Source organism: Carassius gibelio, chromosome B10, assembly GCF_023724105.1.
Source record: "Carassius gibelio isolate Cgi1373 ecotype wild population from Czech Republic chromosome B10, carGib1.2-hapl.c, whole genome shotgun sequence".
Classification (NCBI taxonomy): Eukaryota; Metazoa; Chordata; class Actinopteri; order Cypriniformes; family Cyprinidae; genus Carassius; species Carassius gibelio.
The window spans coordinates 23,249,508-23,265,910 of record NC_068405.1 but is presented as its reverse complement, the minus strand read 5'-3'; the positions used below and the strand labels follow the sequence as shown (position 1 = coordinate 23,265,910).

The following is a 16,403-nucleotide window of genomic DNA, read 5'->3' as shown; positions in this document are numbered from 1 at the left end:
AGATTAGATTATATTATATTATATTATATTATATTATATTTAAAATAGTTATAATAAAATCAATTGTATTAATTTAATTAGTATTAAAAATATAAATTTATATTTCTGTTTTTTTTTTTTTTTTTTTTTTTTTTTTGAATTTAGTTTTGATTGATGTACTGAAATAACTACAACCAAAACTGCAATAAACATGTTTAAAAAATGATATAGATTTAAGTTTTTATATATACGCTATTGTTTAAAACCACTGCGGTCAGTAAGATTTTTTCTTTTTTTAAAGAAATTAATACTTTTATTCAGCAAAGATGCATTAAATTGATCAAAAGTGACATTATAGATATTTATATTGTTTCAAAAGGTTTCTATTTCAAATACATTGCTGCTCCTTTGAACTTTCTATTCTTCAAAGAATCCTGAATTGGTTTCTACTAAAATATGAAGCATTTTCAGCGTTGATAATAATAAAAGTTTTTCTTGAGCAGTAAATCAGTATATTAGAATGATTTCTGAAGGATCATGTGACACTGAAGACTGGAGGAACGATGCTGAAAAATACAACTTTGATCACAGGAATAAATTACATTTTAACATTGTATTCACATAGAAAACAGTTATTTTACATTGTAATAATATTTCACAATATTACTAGATTATTGATCAAATAAATGCAGCCCTGGTAAGCAGAAGATACTTTTTTTCAAAAACATTAAAAAGTTGTACTGAGCCCAAACATTTGAACTGTAGTAAATATCATTCAGTTTTTGATGTTTATCTATTCTGGTCTAGTTTAACATTTTAATTATCTATTCTAAATTTAAACGCCCATAAATCTGTATTTGATGCCTCATAGATAAATTAATATAAAAAGTTTTTTTTAATGGAATATATCTTAGGAAAAAATAGACATGCTTATAATGGTATAAAACACATCGAGTAGTAATATAAAGTGTATTTCTGATCTGAATTAGTCATCTCTGTTTGTTTTCCTGAGATATTTTAGGCTTGCTTTGTGGACTGCACTTTTCAATCAATAACATAAAACCAGCCTGAGGTCTTACTGAACCCCTGAGATTATTCTTGAGCTCAAAGTGACAGATTTGATTTGATTTATTTTATGATTTCTGGAGGTCGTCGTCGTCGTCGTCTCAGACGGTGACAGTGATTGTAGTCGTCTCTGTAATCGTCTGCTCGGATCACATCATGGCCGTCTGGGGAGGAAGCTCTAGATTGTTCCTCTCCCTCACGTCTCGGGTCTCTGGCGTGGAGAAGGAGAGGCTGATCACATATGTGCCGACCGTCTACAGGGAGACGGAAGATTAGAGGATAATGTGTTTAGATCATCGTGCAGCCAGTCTTCTCAATTAGGCAGCTGTGCCATAGGGGAGGGACGTGCTTCAGTTCAGTCTGAAAGAGCGAGAAACCGTCAGAACGGAGTCTGGAAGCAGCTGTCAGTCAAACAAACACGCCACGTGCTACACGATCATATCAGAGACGTGTAGATGGGTGCCGCTTTTGTTAAAACATCCAGATCTCACAAGGAGACATCACTTCGGTGACATTTTTCCTTTGGACCAGCAAAAAAATAAAATAAAAAATAATGTTTCAATTCTTTCTCTTGGCTCAGTAAGTGGAAAAAGTGTATAAATATGAGTGATGTTTGCCAATGCAGAACTCACTGTCGCAGTGCTAGGCTTTTTGTCTCTACATAGATCCTCGGGTCATCCAAGATGTAGATGAGTTTGTGTCTTCATCAGATTTGGAGAAATGTCTCCAATGGATGCTCTGCAGTGAATGGGTGCCGTCAGAATGAGAGTCCGATAATCATCACGATAATCCAAACATCTCCAGTCCATCAGTTAACATCTCGAGAAGCCAAAGGTTGTGTGTTTGGAAGAAACAAATCCATCACAAAGTTTTCTTTTTACGTTAAAATGTTGCTTCTGGTTAAAATAGGAGTCCGTAATCCATACAATTGAAGTCAATTTCCTGTTGTCTTCTCACATCAACATTTTTGTTTAGAGCTGTTTTGAACTATTTCCGTTTGTAAATGGTGTTCGATCTGTGCTTATTTCTCTCTTGATCCTTTTTCACTGGAGAAAGCAATATTATGGATAAAGGACTGGAACAGATGGTTTGAAGCTAAAAACATCTTAATAACGGGCTTGTTTTACGAACACCCAGCTTTTGTCTTCACTTCTCCAATGGACTGGAGTGGTGTGTGTTTTTATAATGTTTTTATCAGCTGTTTGGACTCTCATTCTGACGGCACCCATTCACTGAAGAGAAGCCGTTAGTGAGCAAGTGATGCAATGCTACATTTCTCCAAATCTGATGAAGAAGCAAACTCAGCTACATCATCTAGGGTGTGAGGGTGTCAGCAAATGCTCATTTTTGGTCAAACTATTACTTCCAAATGACACATGAAAGCTTTAAGTATGTACACACTCCTGTGAATGTGCATTTGTGTTTGCGTTTAAAGAGAGTTTCAGGCCGTAGAGTGGAGAAAATGAAAAGAAACTCGAGTCAGCTGATAGTACAGCATGTGTGTGTGTGTGTGTGTGTGTGTGTTTTGTGAGTGTAGTAATAGTAGCTTTTCATGGCTTTCCTCCCTGGTGACTCAGTTTGGTGTGTATGTGTGTGTGTGTGTATGTGATGTATAGACAGTTCTGGAGCGCTGCAGATTGCAGATGGAGTGTGTGTGTGTGTGTGTGTGCTGATGCATTCCGCTCTTAATTGATTGCAGGCTGGTCGTGTTGTATGCTGATGAAGGGCTCTCTGCAGCGAACCCCTGAGAAATGCTGCATTCCACACACACACACACACACACACACATGCTCGGACACACACAAACAAACACATCTGGAAGAAAACACATAAATACTCACACATGCAACATCAGGCAGCACTGGGGACGCTACTCCTCAGGACAGCATCACATCTACAGTCCAACACATTCAACAGTATTGTTGATTAGTTTAGCAGTAAAAATATCTCAATACTCTGTAAACAAGACACATTTGCTTGGCGCAGATTGCATAAGATATTAATATTTCTCTTGTGTAATTGAATTTAATCCCACTAAATTTAGATTTATTTGTGTGTAAAACAAGAAGCAAATATTTGCCAGCGGGGTGTAAAGAAAAGAAAAAAAATAATTTATAGATGTATTTTATTAGAACAATTTATTACTTTTATGCAATTTTAAGCGTGTACGTTTGCTTGTGGAGTTCATTTCTGTTGCTTTAGGAGTATTTACATATTTTATGGGAAAAGAAAGTTAATATTGCTGGCTAGAAATACACTGAGCTATTTAATGAGACAATATCTTGATAAATATGTAATTATTAGCTGATGTGGTTTAATTCTGCAGTAAACTGTTTTTTTTTCTGGCATAGTGACGTATAAATTAAAGGGACTGCATTAAATTGAACTGAAAACACAAGCTTTTACTAAATATTTAGATTAAAAAAGGAAGACTTTGTTGATTGTTGACATTCTTTGTCCCTTGAGTCTTTTATTTAATCATTATATCATATACCTGATCTGTAAATTATGTGTTTTATGTGAATTTTGATTAATGAGTCATTTAATTAAATAGTAATAATTTATAAGATCAGTGACGTGTCAATCATTGTATTTGATCTGAAATATATAAAATCATATTTCATTTATTTAATCGTTTGTTTAATGAATCATATATTTAGTTTATTTATTGTTTAATTGAATAGTGAATCATTTATCTAATCGGTGAATCCTTTTTTTAATTATTGAATCATGTTATTTAATCTGTAAATCATGAATTTCATTTATCGAATCATTTTGCATGATTAGTGAATCATATATTTAGTTAATTTATTGTTTATTTGAATAGCGTATCATATATTTATTTATAATGTATTTTGTAAGTGAATTGTTTATTTCGTCAGTGAATTATTTAACCATTAATTCATATATTTGATCTGTAAATCATATGTGAATCTCCATTTAATGTATATGAACCATGCCAGTGAATCAACCAGCTAAAATGAATCAAACATCTCAAAACAAGTCGAGAGGAAAGAGTGCGTTTAATTATTGCATGTGCAACACAATGTGATGAAAAATAGCATTTGGTAGCTCATAACTACAATATTTGTCTGCAGCTAGAAAAATGTACATTGAAAGCATTTCTGTTGCATTATTTCAAAATGTAAAGTTATAGCATCGCTACTTTTGTTTGTTCTCTAGTCGTACGTCAAGACTGCACGCTGGTTTTCTCCCTGACAGCGTCGGCGAGTCTGTCAGACATACGCTGTGAACGTGAGCTTATCATTAGCCAGAAATACCACATCACTCACACCACACACAAACTCACACTTTCGATCGCTGAACGAGAACCAGACCGGCCGGCAATGACGCTGTGACTTGCAGTCTCTGTGATTCAGACTTCATTTATTTCCACTGCAAACACAACTGTGGAGACGTCCGTGTGCTTGGATTGGTTTTATGTTGCTCTAAGGCTCGTGTGACAGATAAGTGTTTCATCTCCACTTGCTGTGATGTGAATAAAGGCTAAAGAAACTGGTGTGTTTTATGTGTGGAGGTCTGCTGCCCCCTGCTGTCCTCATCTGAGCACTGCATTCAAATGCACTGCTCTCATTGGGCGTCATGTTTCTCTGTAGCGTGATAACACACATGCCAGTGTTTCGGTGGCAGGGCAGGTCAGTGCTTTTATTATTAACACATGTGTGAGTAACTCAGAAAGTCTTGTTTTTGCCTTACAGCTGTACCGTGCGTCGGCTCTGTTCGAGACCATTCGTCATGAAGCGCAGCACAGCACCGACTACAAGCTGTCTCTGTTCGACCTGCAGACCTCCTCGTACCAGGCTCTCCAGAGGGTCCTTGTCAGCCTCGGTATAAATATCCTCCTCCTATTTCTTCCTGTTTATGTCATACATTATCCATTCAGAGCACAGAACAGCTCATCTGTGTGCATATGTAAGGATTAACGTACAGTTCTTACAGCAAAGTAAAGCAAGTAAATGCTTGTTATGTGGCTACACTGCAACATGTGACTTCTTAATGAAATCATTTTTGATGTTTTTACTGCACTGGCTGATTTTTCACTTGTTTTTATTTAACTTATATAATATATTTTATGTTGCTTCTGAAGAAAGTTGATGTTTTTTGAGGACTTTTAGATAAAAAATGGCCATTAAAATATGAGTTTTTGTCGTAAAAAACAAAAACAAAAAAACACACCCAAAAAAAAAAAAAAAAAACATTTGTGCTGCTCCATATTTTTAAGGGAAACTGATACCTTTTTAGATAAAAAAAATTACAATTTTTTTTTTTTATCAAATAAGATACAGAAAAAAATATTAAAAGAACCACATTTATTAGAAATATAAATATTTTATAACATTATAATGTCTCTACTGTAAAGTTTATGCATTTTAATGTGTTCTTGCTTAAAAAATAAAATCAATACCTTTCTGAAAAATCTTACTAACCTAAACTTTTTCATGGTAGTGTATATATTGATCTATTTTTTGTTTTTTTCATATAATAAATGCATACAAAGGCTGGCAAGATCCAAAAAGCATCATGAAAACACAATAAAAGCAGCTCCTATGCTAGTTTTCTGAAGTTATATAATGGCTTTATGTGATGAACATAAAGCATCAATTTTATTTTGGCCCTTATGATGAACAATCATGAAATCCCTGCTTTCTTTGGCCTGCAGTTCATTGCATATGCACTAAACGCTCCGAGACCTCTGGAGATAAAATGAGAAGTGCTTGCATGTATTGATGGGTTTATGAAGACCAGCGCTGACCTCTGACCTCTGCTCAGGTCACCATGATGAAGCTCTGGCCGTGGCGGAGCGTGGACGCACTCGGGCCTTTGCTGACCTGCTGGTGGAGAGACAGACGGGTCAGCAGGACTCTGACCCCTACACGCCCGTGACGGTGGAGCACATCCTGGACACTGTGAACGGGCAGAGGGCCCTGGTGCTCTACTTCTCTCTGGCCGCAGGATACCTGTACAGCTGGCTCCTGGCCCCCGGCTCCGGTAAGACACTCGGGTTCAAACCTCACTAAGGGTTGATTAGTGAACTCCCAACATGCCCTTGCACAAGCCTAAATAACAAGAAACGTTCTTCATAACTATATGCGGTCTTAAAGAAATATCACAAAAGAGGTTGAAGGGCCATATGAAGTATGTCCTCTTTCTCCCAGATTCAGATTTGTTCTTTTTTCATTTTTCTGTATTCTGTTTTTATTTTGCTGTTGTATTTCATTATTCTGTTTTAATTTTAGTAATAATAAAAAAAAGTATGATTAATAGAAATCATAAAAAATGTTTATATTTAAAATTGTATTAAAAGTGTTAGAATTTTTTTTTTTTATCTTAGGTCCCTATGAAATCTTTCTTTTTTTTCTCTTGTTTGAAATTTTCTAGATTGTCTTTCATTTTCTTTTCTTTTTACTTAATTTTTCATTTTCTCAATAACGTTTTAGTAATCATAAACCATGCGAAATTAAAATGATAGCAATTACATTATTTAACAATAATTTATTTAAAAATGTTTCAAAGAAGTTAAGTTTCTTGCTACTATGAAATCGTTTTAATTTGTTTCTGAAATTATGTTGTTGTTGTTTTTTCGAATTCTGTTTTCTGGTTTAAATTTTTGTATTTTTCCAGTTAAGTTTTAGTAAACAAAAAAACATGTATTAAACAGTTTAACCACAATTTATTAAAAATGTGTGTGTGTGTGTGTGTATATATATATTATATAATTTTCAATTCTTTCCTTTTTCTTACATTTTCAGTTTTTATTATGTTTTAGCAATCATAAGGTATGTTTAATTAATTTTAAGTAAATTAAAAAACTTACATGATTTAACAACAATTTATTTATGTTTAATAAAAGTAAAGCTTTTATCATCCTAATCTTATTTTTTATTCTGTTTAATTCTTTTAAAAAAAATGTTTACTTAAAATTTTTGTAATTTTTTTTTTCTAAGTTAAATTTTAATAAACAATAAGCATGTCTTAAACAGTTTAATCAAAATGTATTAAATATTTAGCAAATAAAAATGTTTAGGGGCCTATGAAATCTTTTTATTTATTTATTTTATTTTCAAATTAATTTTTTTTTGTCAAATTGAATCCTTCTATTTCGGAATACAATATTATTATTAAAAAAGAAACATGTCCATTTTTTTTTTCATTTTAATTAATCTAAAATCTTAATCAGAAAATCAGAAACTCTGTGTTGTCTTTTTTAATTTTTTTCTTATTGCAGTTTTATCAGTTGTGTAGACCTGCTATTGATTTATTTATCCAAATTTTTTGCCAAATTATGTGGCATTTTGCATCAAGTAAATTCAATTTTTATAACTTGATTCAGCTATTCTTTCTATGTTTTCCATGGGAATCGTATTAAAGCCTGCAGTAGTGTGTGTGTGTGTGTGTGTGTGTGTGTGGGGTGATGGAGGTGTCAGACAGACACAGCACACATCTGAACAGTTGATCAGAGCCCGATCCGGAGACACGCTGAGACTCTGTCTGTCTGTTTGAACACAGACCAACACATTTACACTCACAACAGATCAATACGACACACACTGATCTGTGAAACTGATGCCTTTCTCACGTGTAAAGATACATTTCTGGACCATTTTATGCATTTCATTTGACTAGTGCATCTGGAAGTGTTAATATATAGCATTAAACCATCTCAAGCTAAACCAGATGAGTATTCATTTATTTTTATTTTTTAATAATCTTATTTAAAAGAAGTTAATAAAAAAAAAAATACTGTTTTAAAAGCTATCAAAATCTGATGTCAGCTATTTTAAGCCATTTACTGGAAAAGTTTGGTTGAACCACATCCTACAACAAAGAAACAATTATTTGATCAAATCTCCATGTCAGGAACACACACACACACACATTCTCAGTTGATCGGTGTGTCTGTCGCTGTCGTATTCCTCACACCTTCTGTTCCCCCGCGGCTTCATTGTGCCGCCTGCGGTTTGGTGAAGCTGGTAAAAAGCTGTGAATTAATGCAAAGCGGCAGTACCACCTGCCTCTGTAATCCCACCCTCACAACCACACACTCCTGAAACACACACTAAGGTGTTACCGTTGTGCAGTTTTTATTTTAATGCTGTTTAATTTTAATACTTATTTAAATTTCAGTTTTACGGACATGCATATATTTAATTATATTATAGTATATTCAGATTTTTTTAATGTTTGAAATATGTTTTGTATATTTGTGATGTATTTTTTCTTTAAGGTTTATGTATGTTTGTATTTTTATATAACATATTTACATTTTATATTTATATTTACTCATGATGAAAACGCTCTAAATATATATATATATATATATATATATATATATTTAGAGCGTTTTCATCATGAGTTTATATTACATTTACATTTTGTTAATTTTATTTTATTTTATTGTTTTAAATATATAATAATATGGGAAAAATTGTGTGTGTGTGTTTGGTTTTATTATATTACATTTTATATTTTAAAAATGCATATTTTATATTTGTATTTGTTTATCCCCCTTTTTCAGATTTTATATTTGTTTGCTTATTTTTATTTTCATAGTCATATTAAAGCTAAATATTAAGCCAACAATTTTATTTATATGTATTTATTGATAATGTATTTTTGTGTATATATTTATGCAACATACTTTTAGTTTCAGATTTTTTTTTTTTTTTTTATAAAAGACTTTTAAAATATTTAAAAATCATTTCTATTTTAGTTTTAGTATACTGAGAGACCCTGGACATGCACACATCTTCATCTCTGTGGACTTAATGCTCATTTATTTATTCCAACGTCTGGGTTTTGTAACAGAAAGACAAGCTCTTGCAATGAAACAGACGTATGTCTGAAAGCGTGGAGTGCTTTTGCTCATTTACAATATTCACCTAACAACATTTCAGCCTCTCGCAGGAGAGCGCTGACCTTGCTCGTGACTCTATACGTTATTCTAACTTCATTATTACCCAAAGCATGTGCGTTGTGTCTGAACCACTGACGCTCTCAGGAGTTTGAGAGCATTCGGTCCAGTCTGAACTCCACTGGATGATCGTCTTTTACATCTGACCTTTAAGTTTGATCATTTAAAGATTGAACTTTACCATTTGTGAAATCAGAAAGCTCTTATAAAACCTCACCAGCAGCAATATTCACCATGATCACCATTATCTTCCAGATTTCATCTCTGCTCTCCGTCTCACAGGTATCCTGAAGTTTCACGAGGTGTATCTGGGCGAGGGCGGGTCTGATGGCAGTACGTCAGACTTCCAGGAGGGCGGCGGTGGCTCTGTGCCCGCGGGTGGCAGCTGTGGAGGCTCGTCTCTGGAGCAGCACATCAGTAACGCTCGGGAAGCTCTGGGTGTGGATTCATACTACAGCAGGTGAATGCTTCAGTCACACAGCCTCCATACACACCGCAGCTACATTCTGTTGTCAGGTCACCTTTTATGTTCCACTTCATATTCCATTCATTTATTAAATATATTCAAATCATTTCTGACTGTTATTTATGGTTTAAAAGGAGTTTCTCAACTGATGTATTCTGATGATGTAATCTAGGGCATTGCTTGGTTGTTGCTAAAGTGTTTTGGGCTTTGCTAGGTTGTTGCTAGGGTATACTGGATGTTAGGCTGTTGCTTGTTGGTTGCTAGGGTGTACTGGATGATTAGGTGGTTGCTAAGGTGTACTAGATATTTGTTTGGGCATTGCTAAGAGTTTGCTACGGTTTAATAGGGTGTAATAATGTTGCAGTGTTGCTAGGTGGTTTCTAGGGTGTTCTTAATGTTTGTTAGGGTGTTGCTAGGTGATTTCAAGGGTTCACTGAATGTTAGAGCATTGCTAGGGGGTTGCTATGGTGTTCTTACTGTTTGTTAGGCTGTTGCTAAGTGGTTTCTAGGGTGTTCTGTTTGTTAGAGCATTGTTAGGTGGTTTCTAGGGTGTTGCCTGGATGTTGCTCATTATTTAAAAAAAACAAAATAACAATATAGTACAGTATTATTTATAATTTTTTGTAATGTTTAACCTGTTAACTGTCACTCACATTTGTGAACAGAGACTTGAAATCCAACCTACATTTTTATAATTCATGTCTGAAAACATTTTGTAATATTACTTTGATGTACTATTTTCATGGTAATGCAATGTTTGAATTTAAAATGGGTTTCAAAGGATGAATTTTTATATTTTAAGTTTTCAAGTGATATATAATTGTCTGATGATTTCTAAAGCGTGATCGAGAAAAAGGCAACCAAGACTTATTTTTTTTAGACAAAGGTCAGAACTCCTTTTATGATTTAGGTTTTTGAGGTGCAGTATTGCCATAAATTAATCTATTACTTTTCCTACATAATTTTTAAAAAAGATTGGTAAAATATCTGTTTAGGAGTCTTAGACCTTTCCTACAATATATATATAGTCTGTCATGATTAGATTAGGAGTTAATTGTAATATAGTGAAGTAAACGCAGGCAGCCCACCGAGGGCCCAGGTGGCAGTTAACAGGTTAAACTTTGCAAATATATTTTCACAAAACACTGTACAACATCATGTTACACCCTTTGATCTTCTTATTTGTGTAAATGAACTAAGCAGCATTTTGGTAAATCTCTCTGTTTCTGTTTGTTTTATGGTTTTATAAAATATGGATGGCTAGGTTGAAAAGCGAGACTGAAGAATATGCTTTTCCCGACTAAAATGTTACAGTAGAAGTGCCGCAGAGCGCTGCTGTGTTCATGTTAGTGTGAATGTCTGCATCCTCCTAAATATACCCTGATGGATGCGGTCCTCGGTGTGCACGTGTGCGCGTTCATGCCCTGCAGGAAGCACATCTCAGCGCTCACCGATGCTGTCATGCGCCGCGGCAGGACTGGAGGCCACAGCGCACTGATCTCTGGCTCTGTGCCGCTAACCGGGTGGCAGCTGAGGAGTCACTCACCTCTCGCATGGAGGAAGCAGTGCTGGTGTTGAGTTCACTCTGACATGCAATTAGCTGAAGTCGCTGGCAGGTTTGGAGAAAAGGCATGCAGAGACAGCAGGACGTCAGGAGCTCTTGGTGTGAATTAAGCAGCAGCCTGAAACAAAGGGCATTATTCTACACTCGTGGAGAGCTGCCGGTGCCAGTGCATTAGTCACTAGAGGTTTGATTGCTTCTCCCAGAGAGCTCTGCGCTCATCCCTGCCCATTAAAGGATAATTTAACGCTTTACTGAGGGGCTGCGAGCAATCTTTTCCACTTGGTTGGGTGCAATATGCCACCTTTGAAGACCCCATTCATTGTGCAGAAAGAAAGAGGCACGAACAGGAATTGTGATACCCACGACCGGCTGCAATATGAGCGATTATGGCTCGTTTAGCAAGACCTCTTCCACCCTTTAGTTAAGACAAATCCATGTGTGTTGATGACTGTAGATCCGCTCGTGAGATTAATGCAAGGATTGTCCACATAACTGGTGTTTACCAATGCAAAACCCACCGCCACGAAGGGTGGTTGCCAGGATGTTACTGTATAGTTGCAAATGAACCCATGCCCCAGTGTTTTATTCTGGCCTCTAGATATAATGGATATGATAGCCTGTTTTCACCTATGAGTAGAAAATTACAAAAAATTTACAAAAACATTTATTTTTATTATTATAATTATTATTATTATTAATACATGTATTGTTATTATTATCGTTATTATTATTATTAATGTTTAAAAGAACTGAGAATATTTTTTCAGGTTTTTTAGGGGGGATAAATTGAAAGAACAGCATTGTTTGTTACATTTGTTACAGTTACATTTATTTGTTACATTTATATTATTTACACCAAGCTTTTGAATGGTATAGTAGGGTATATTGTTATTGAAACTTCATAATGTTTCACTTCATTATACATTTAGTCGGGAATTATAGTTTGGAAAAAGTCTTTGGAAAAAAGTCTAACTAGTAAAATGTTTACACGTTATGTGAAAACTAGTGCAAGTATATAGATAAATAAAAAGTCATGTTTATGGTCTCTGCTGAATAAAGTGCTTCATTCTTTTCTTTCTGAGGAAATCCAAATCTCAGATCCTGAGGTAATCCACATCACGGGCCCTATCTTGCACCCAGCGCAATTGACTTTGTACACCGACGCATGTGTCATTCCTATTTTGCACCCGCGCAAAGCGCGCTTTTCCCTCCACAGAGGCACGTCGCTAAACTAGTGAATGAACTTGCGCTCCCTGGGCGGTTCAGCGCAAAAAAAGAGGCGTGTTCCGGCGCAAACAATCCCTGGTGCTATTTTGCTGTTCCATTAAACAATTGCGCCACTGACCAGAAAAAACCTAGTCTAAAGTCAGTGGCGCGTTGCGCGCTGTCCATTATGCTATTTTAAGGGCGCATGCTTGACCATAATGTATATAGCGTGCACAACGCGCATACACTTTGCTCATATAATCTACACAGATTTTATTAAGATTCATAAATTGTTACACTAAAAAAATATTAACACATGAGATTACGGAAATCATTGTGGTGTGCCACGAAGATGTGAAAAAATAGGCATAAATCTAGCTTACAAATTATTCAGGCTAATTGTAGTAATTAAGGATCCGACCCGTTTGCCCAATAGTGGCAAGACATATATGTATATAAGGACATCTGACAAATTGGTTTGTCCGTCAAGAACCAGGAAAAAAAATCGATGAAACAGTTGTGGCTATTTCCTCCCACGCCTGTTTAACCGACGCTATTTTGGGTGGGTTTCTCCCATCCCCATACAACACAACTTCTCTGTCTTTCACTGCTCTTACAAGAACATCAGTCTCCTCGGCTATGAACCGCTCCTGGCGTGCGCCTGGTAAATACGCCATAATAATAGCAATCCATAATGGAACTTGCGCACCTGCTTTTAAAGGGAATGTTGGATGACGCTCTGATTGGTTTATTTCACGTTACGCCCAAACCACACCTATGAATAATGAAGCTACTTCAGACCCACCCATTTTATATTTGCGCCGGGCGCAAGAGCCACTTATCCCGCCGGGAAAATAGCAACAGCGCCGAGACCCGCCCACAAAGTTACTTGCGCTTCGCGCTTTGACACTTGCGTTTCAGATCGTTAAAATAGGGCCCCACATCTTTTTGGGTTGAATTATGTCTTATTCCTCTCATCACAAAGCAAATAGTAAAATAAAAAGAAACAGTCTCGCTCTGTTGTCTTCTGTTGTGTTGCGTATTCAAGCCGCGCGCTTCAGTGAAACATTATAATCTGAATAGCGCGTTCAGCACGGGGGCGTGGTCTCATTAGAAGATAATGAAGGGAGACGTGAAAAACGAACCTCACGTTGTTTTCATATGGATTACTTTATCACAGAATATTATTTTTTTGTATACAAAAAAGTAGACCCTTTACAGATTCGATTGATGTATTGCTCTTATCTGTACGATCAAAATTGAAAGTGTAATTTAAGTTTTTTTTCGGGGTTATCAGGAGAAAATGCCTCATAACGCGTATATGCGTTAATCGACTCCAGAGGGTTAAATCAGAAATATAAAGTAATATATTTAAGGTATAAAATCATATTATGAGATATATAGTAAGTTATAGGGAGTCATTGTAAGATATATTGTAACATAATGAGACATATAAAGTCATTTTAAGAAAGAAGCCATAATGTGATAAGGGGCCCTATTTTAACGATCTGAAACGCAAGTGTCAAAGCGCAAAGCGCAAGTAACTTTGTGGGCGGGTCTCGGCGCTGTTGCTATTTTCCCGGCGGGATAAATGGCTCTTGCGCCCGGCGCAAATCTAAAATGGGTTGGTCTGAAGTAGCTTCATTATTCATAGGTGTGGTTTGGGCGTAACGTGAAATAAACCAATCAGAGCGTCATCCAACATTCCCTTTAAAAGCAGGTGCGCAAGTTCCATTATGGATTGCTATTATTATGGCGTATTTACCAGGCGCACGCCAGGAGCGGTTCACAGCCGAGGAGACTGATGTTCTTGTAAGAGCAATGAAAGACAGAGAAGTTGTGTTGTATGGGGATGGGAGAAACCTACCCAAAATAGCGTCGGTTAAACAGGCGTGGGAGGAAATAGCCACAATTGTTTCATCGATTTTTTTTTCCTGGTTCTTGACGGACAAACCAATTTGTCAGATGTCCTTATATACATATATGACCTCAAACATGTCTGATCCTTAATTACTACAATTAGCCTGAATAATTTGTAAGCTAGATTTATGCCTATTTTTTCACATCTTCGTGGCACACCACAATGATTTCCGTCATCTCATGTGTTAATATTTTTTTAAGTGTAACAATTTATGATTTGCAAAAATAACTGTTGCATCTGTGTAGATTACATGAGCAAAGTGTATGCGCGTTGTGCACGCTATACATTATGGTCAAGCATGCGCCCTTAAAATAGCATAAGAAACAAAGCGCAACGCGCCACTGACTTTAGACTAGGTTTTTTCTGGTCAGTGGCGCAATTGTTTAATGGAACAGCAAAATAGCACCAGGGATTGTTTGCGCCGGAACACGCCTCCTTTTTTGCGCTGAACCGCCCGGGGAGCGCAAGTTCATTCACTAGTTTAGCGACGTGCTTCTGTGGAGGGAAAAGCGCGTTTTGCGCAGGTGCAAAATAGGAATGACACATGCGTCGGTGTACAAAGTCAATTGCGCTGGGTGCAAGATAGGGCCCAAGAAGTCATGTGAGATATTAGTATTAGTTCAGTAATATTATGTGATATACTGTATAATAATATTATAAGATATATTAATACCTAATTTATGAAAGGAACACTGAAGGAGGTAAAAATCATATTTCAAGATATATAAAGTCATATTTTGACATGTACAAAGTCACAATGTAAGGTATATTGTAACATTATGAGACATATTAATTGATAATGTGAAATATGAAGTAATTTGCCTGTTTCATCATCCAGCAGGTGAAAATCACAAGCCTTATTATCTTCTTTAATATGACACATGATTTGAGGAATCATTCATGTCCGTGGCACAAGTGCTACAGGAAGACTTGCACATTAATGATGGAGATGGTTGAGAGTTTGATCATATCACTAACCCTCAGTATGAGCTGTAGTAACAGTGATAGATGACCTAGAAAAACACAGTGTCTAGAGCTTTCCCAGGTCCATTTGAGTTTGTTTGCTTGTCATACAAGCTGTGGTTTGAGTTATGGTTCATAAACCAATTCGGCCTAATTTGCGGAAATAAACTGCTGTTGATGATTTATTATAATTTGCATATTACAGACTAATGCATTCTTATTGCTGCTCTTCTCAGCAGAAACAGCTTTCAAACGCATCCACCACAGACAGCATGTTCAATTTTAGTCGACTGGTAATCAGCTTCTGTCTGTGCTCCCGGTGTTACTCCAGAGGCGTAATCAAACTCAGACCCGGTGTGAACAACCTTAGTTAACCTTACCTGATCAGGTTAGAGAGCCGCTCACTATAGGAAGGTTTTCCTTTCAGAGCATCCTCACATATCTCTGCCAGCCGTCTTCATTTCCAATGCATGCTTCCCAAACAGGTCGGCCCGGGGCCGCATCCACAGCAGCTCAGGTTTGGGAGAGCATGCAGACGGGTCACAGATGCAAGCGCTCGCCCCACGACTGGGTCAAAGTCTGTCACTGTAAGCCCAAATATATGAAGAGCAGATCTCATTCTCCGGCTCCTCCGGTGCTTTTCATTTCTGGTTGGCACCAAAATGAGATTATTCCCATCCTACAGGGTTGTACCCCGACAAAGAATTAAATTAACATTTCAACAGGATTTGGGATGGCTTCCATCTCAAGAGGGAGTGCAATGGGAGCCGGAACATGTTTGCAGAGATAAAAAATGCAAAACGAGAAGACTGTTGGTGCTCTGACATTTTGGAATAGTTCAGAAATCTAGGGAAGAGGATTAGCAGACGCTCCATTTCATTTTTAGAGCAAAAGGCTTAAACAAACACACGCTAATGAGCTATTCAGACGTCTGTAGAACATTCAATATATAGTCAATGTAATAGGATGAGTCATATTGTGAGTAACGAGAATAGTTATGAGATGGAAGTAATATTTTGAGATATTTTAGTCAATATGAAATGCATAGTCATATTTTGAGATATAAACTAAATCTGAGATACGAAGACATGATATATATTCAAAGCGTATGTCATTGTGAGATATATAGTAACATTATGATATATATTAAGTCATATTTTGAGCTACGAAGTCATTTTGTGACTTAATTTTGTCATATTGTGAAATATATATTTATAGCATTATTCTGTCATATTGTGTAATATATATTCATATTTTGAGATATGGAATAAATATGAGACATGAAGTCATGTGATTTATATTCATA

At 36.1% G+C, this 16,403-nt stretch overlaps 1 protein-coding gene across 4 annotated transcripts in view; it reads left to right on the top strand.

Annotated features, from left to right (window-relative positions):
• Window positions 1-16,403, top strand: part of LOC127966211 (tetratricopeptide repeat protein 28) — a 264,693-nt gene that overhangs the window by 231,948 nt on the left and 16,342 nt on the right. For all 4 annotated transcript variants that reach the window (XM_052567045.1, XM_052567044.1, XM_052567047.1 and 1 more), the window contains 3 exons: window positions 4,764-4,893; window positions 5,836-6,054; window positions 9,260-9,437. In XM_052567045.1, coding sequence (XP_052423005.1) covers window positions 4,764-4,893; window positions 5,836-6,054; window positions 9,260-9,437 — 527 coding nt within the window. The remainder of the gene's footprint in view (window positions 1-4,763; window positions 4,894-5,835; window positions 6,055-9,259; window positions 9,438-16,403) is intronic.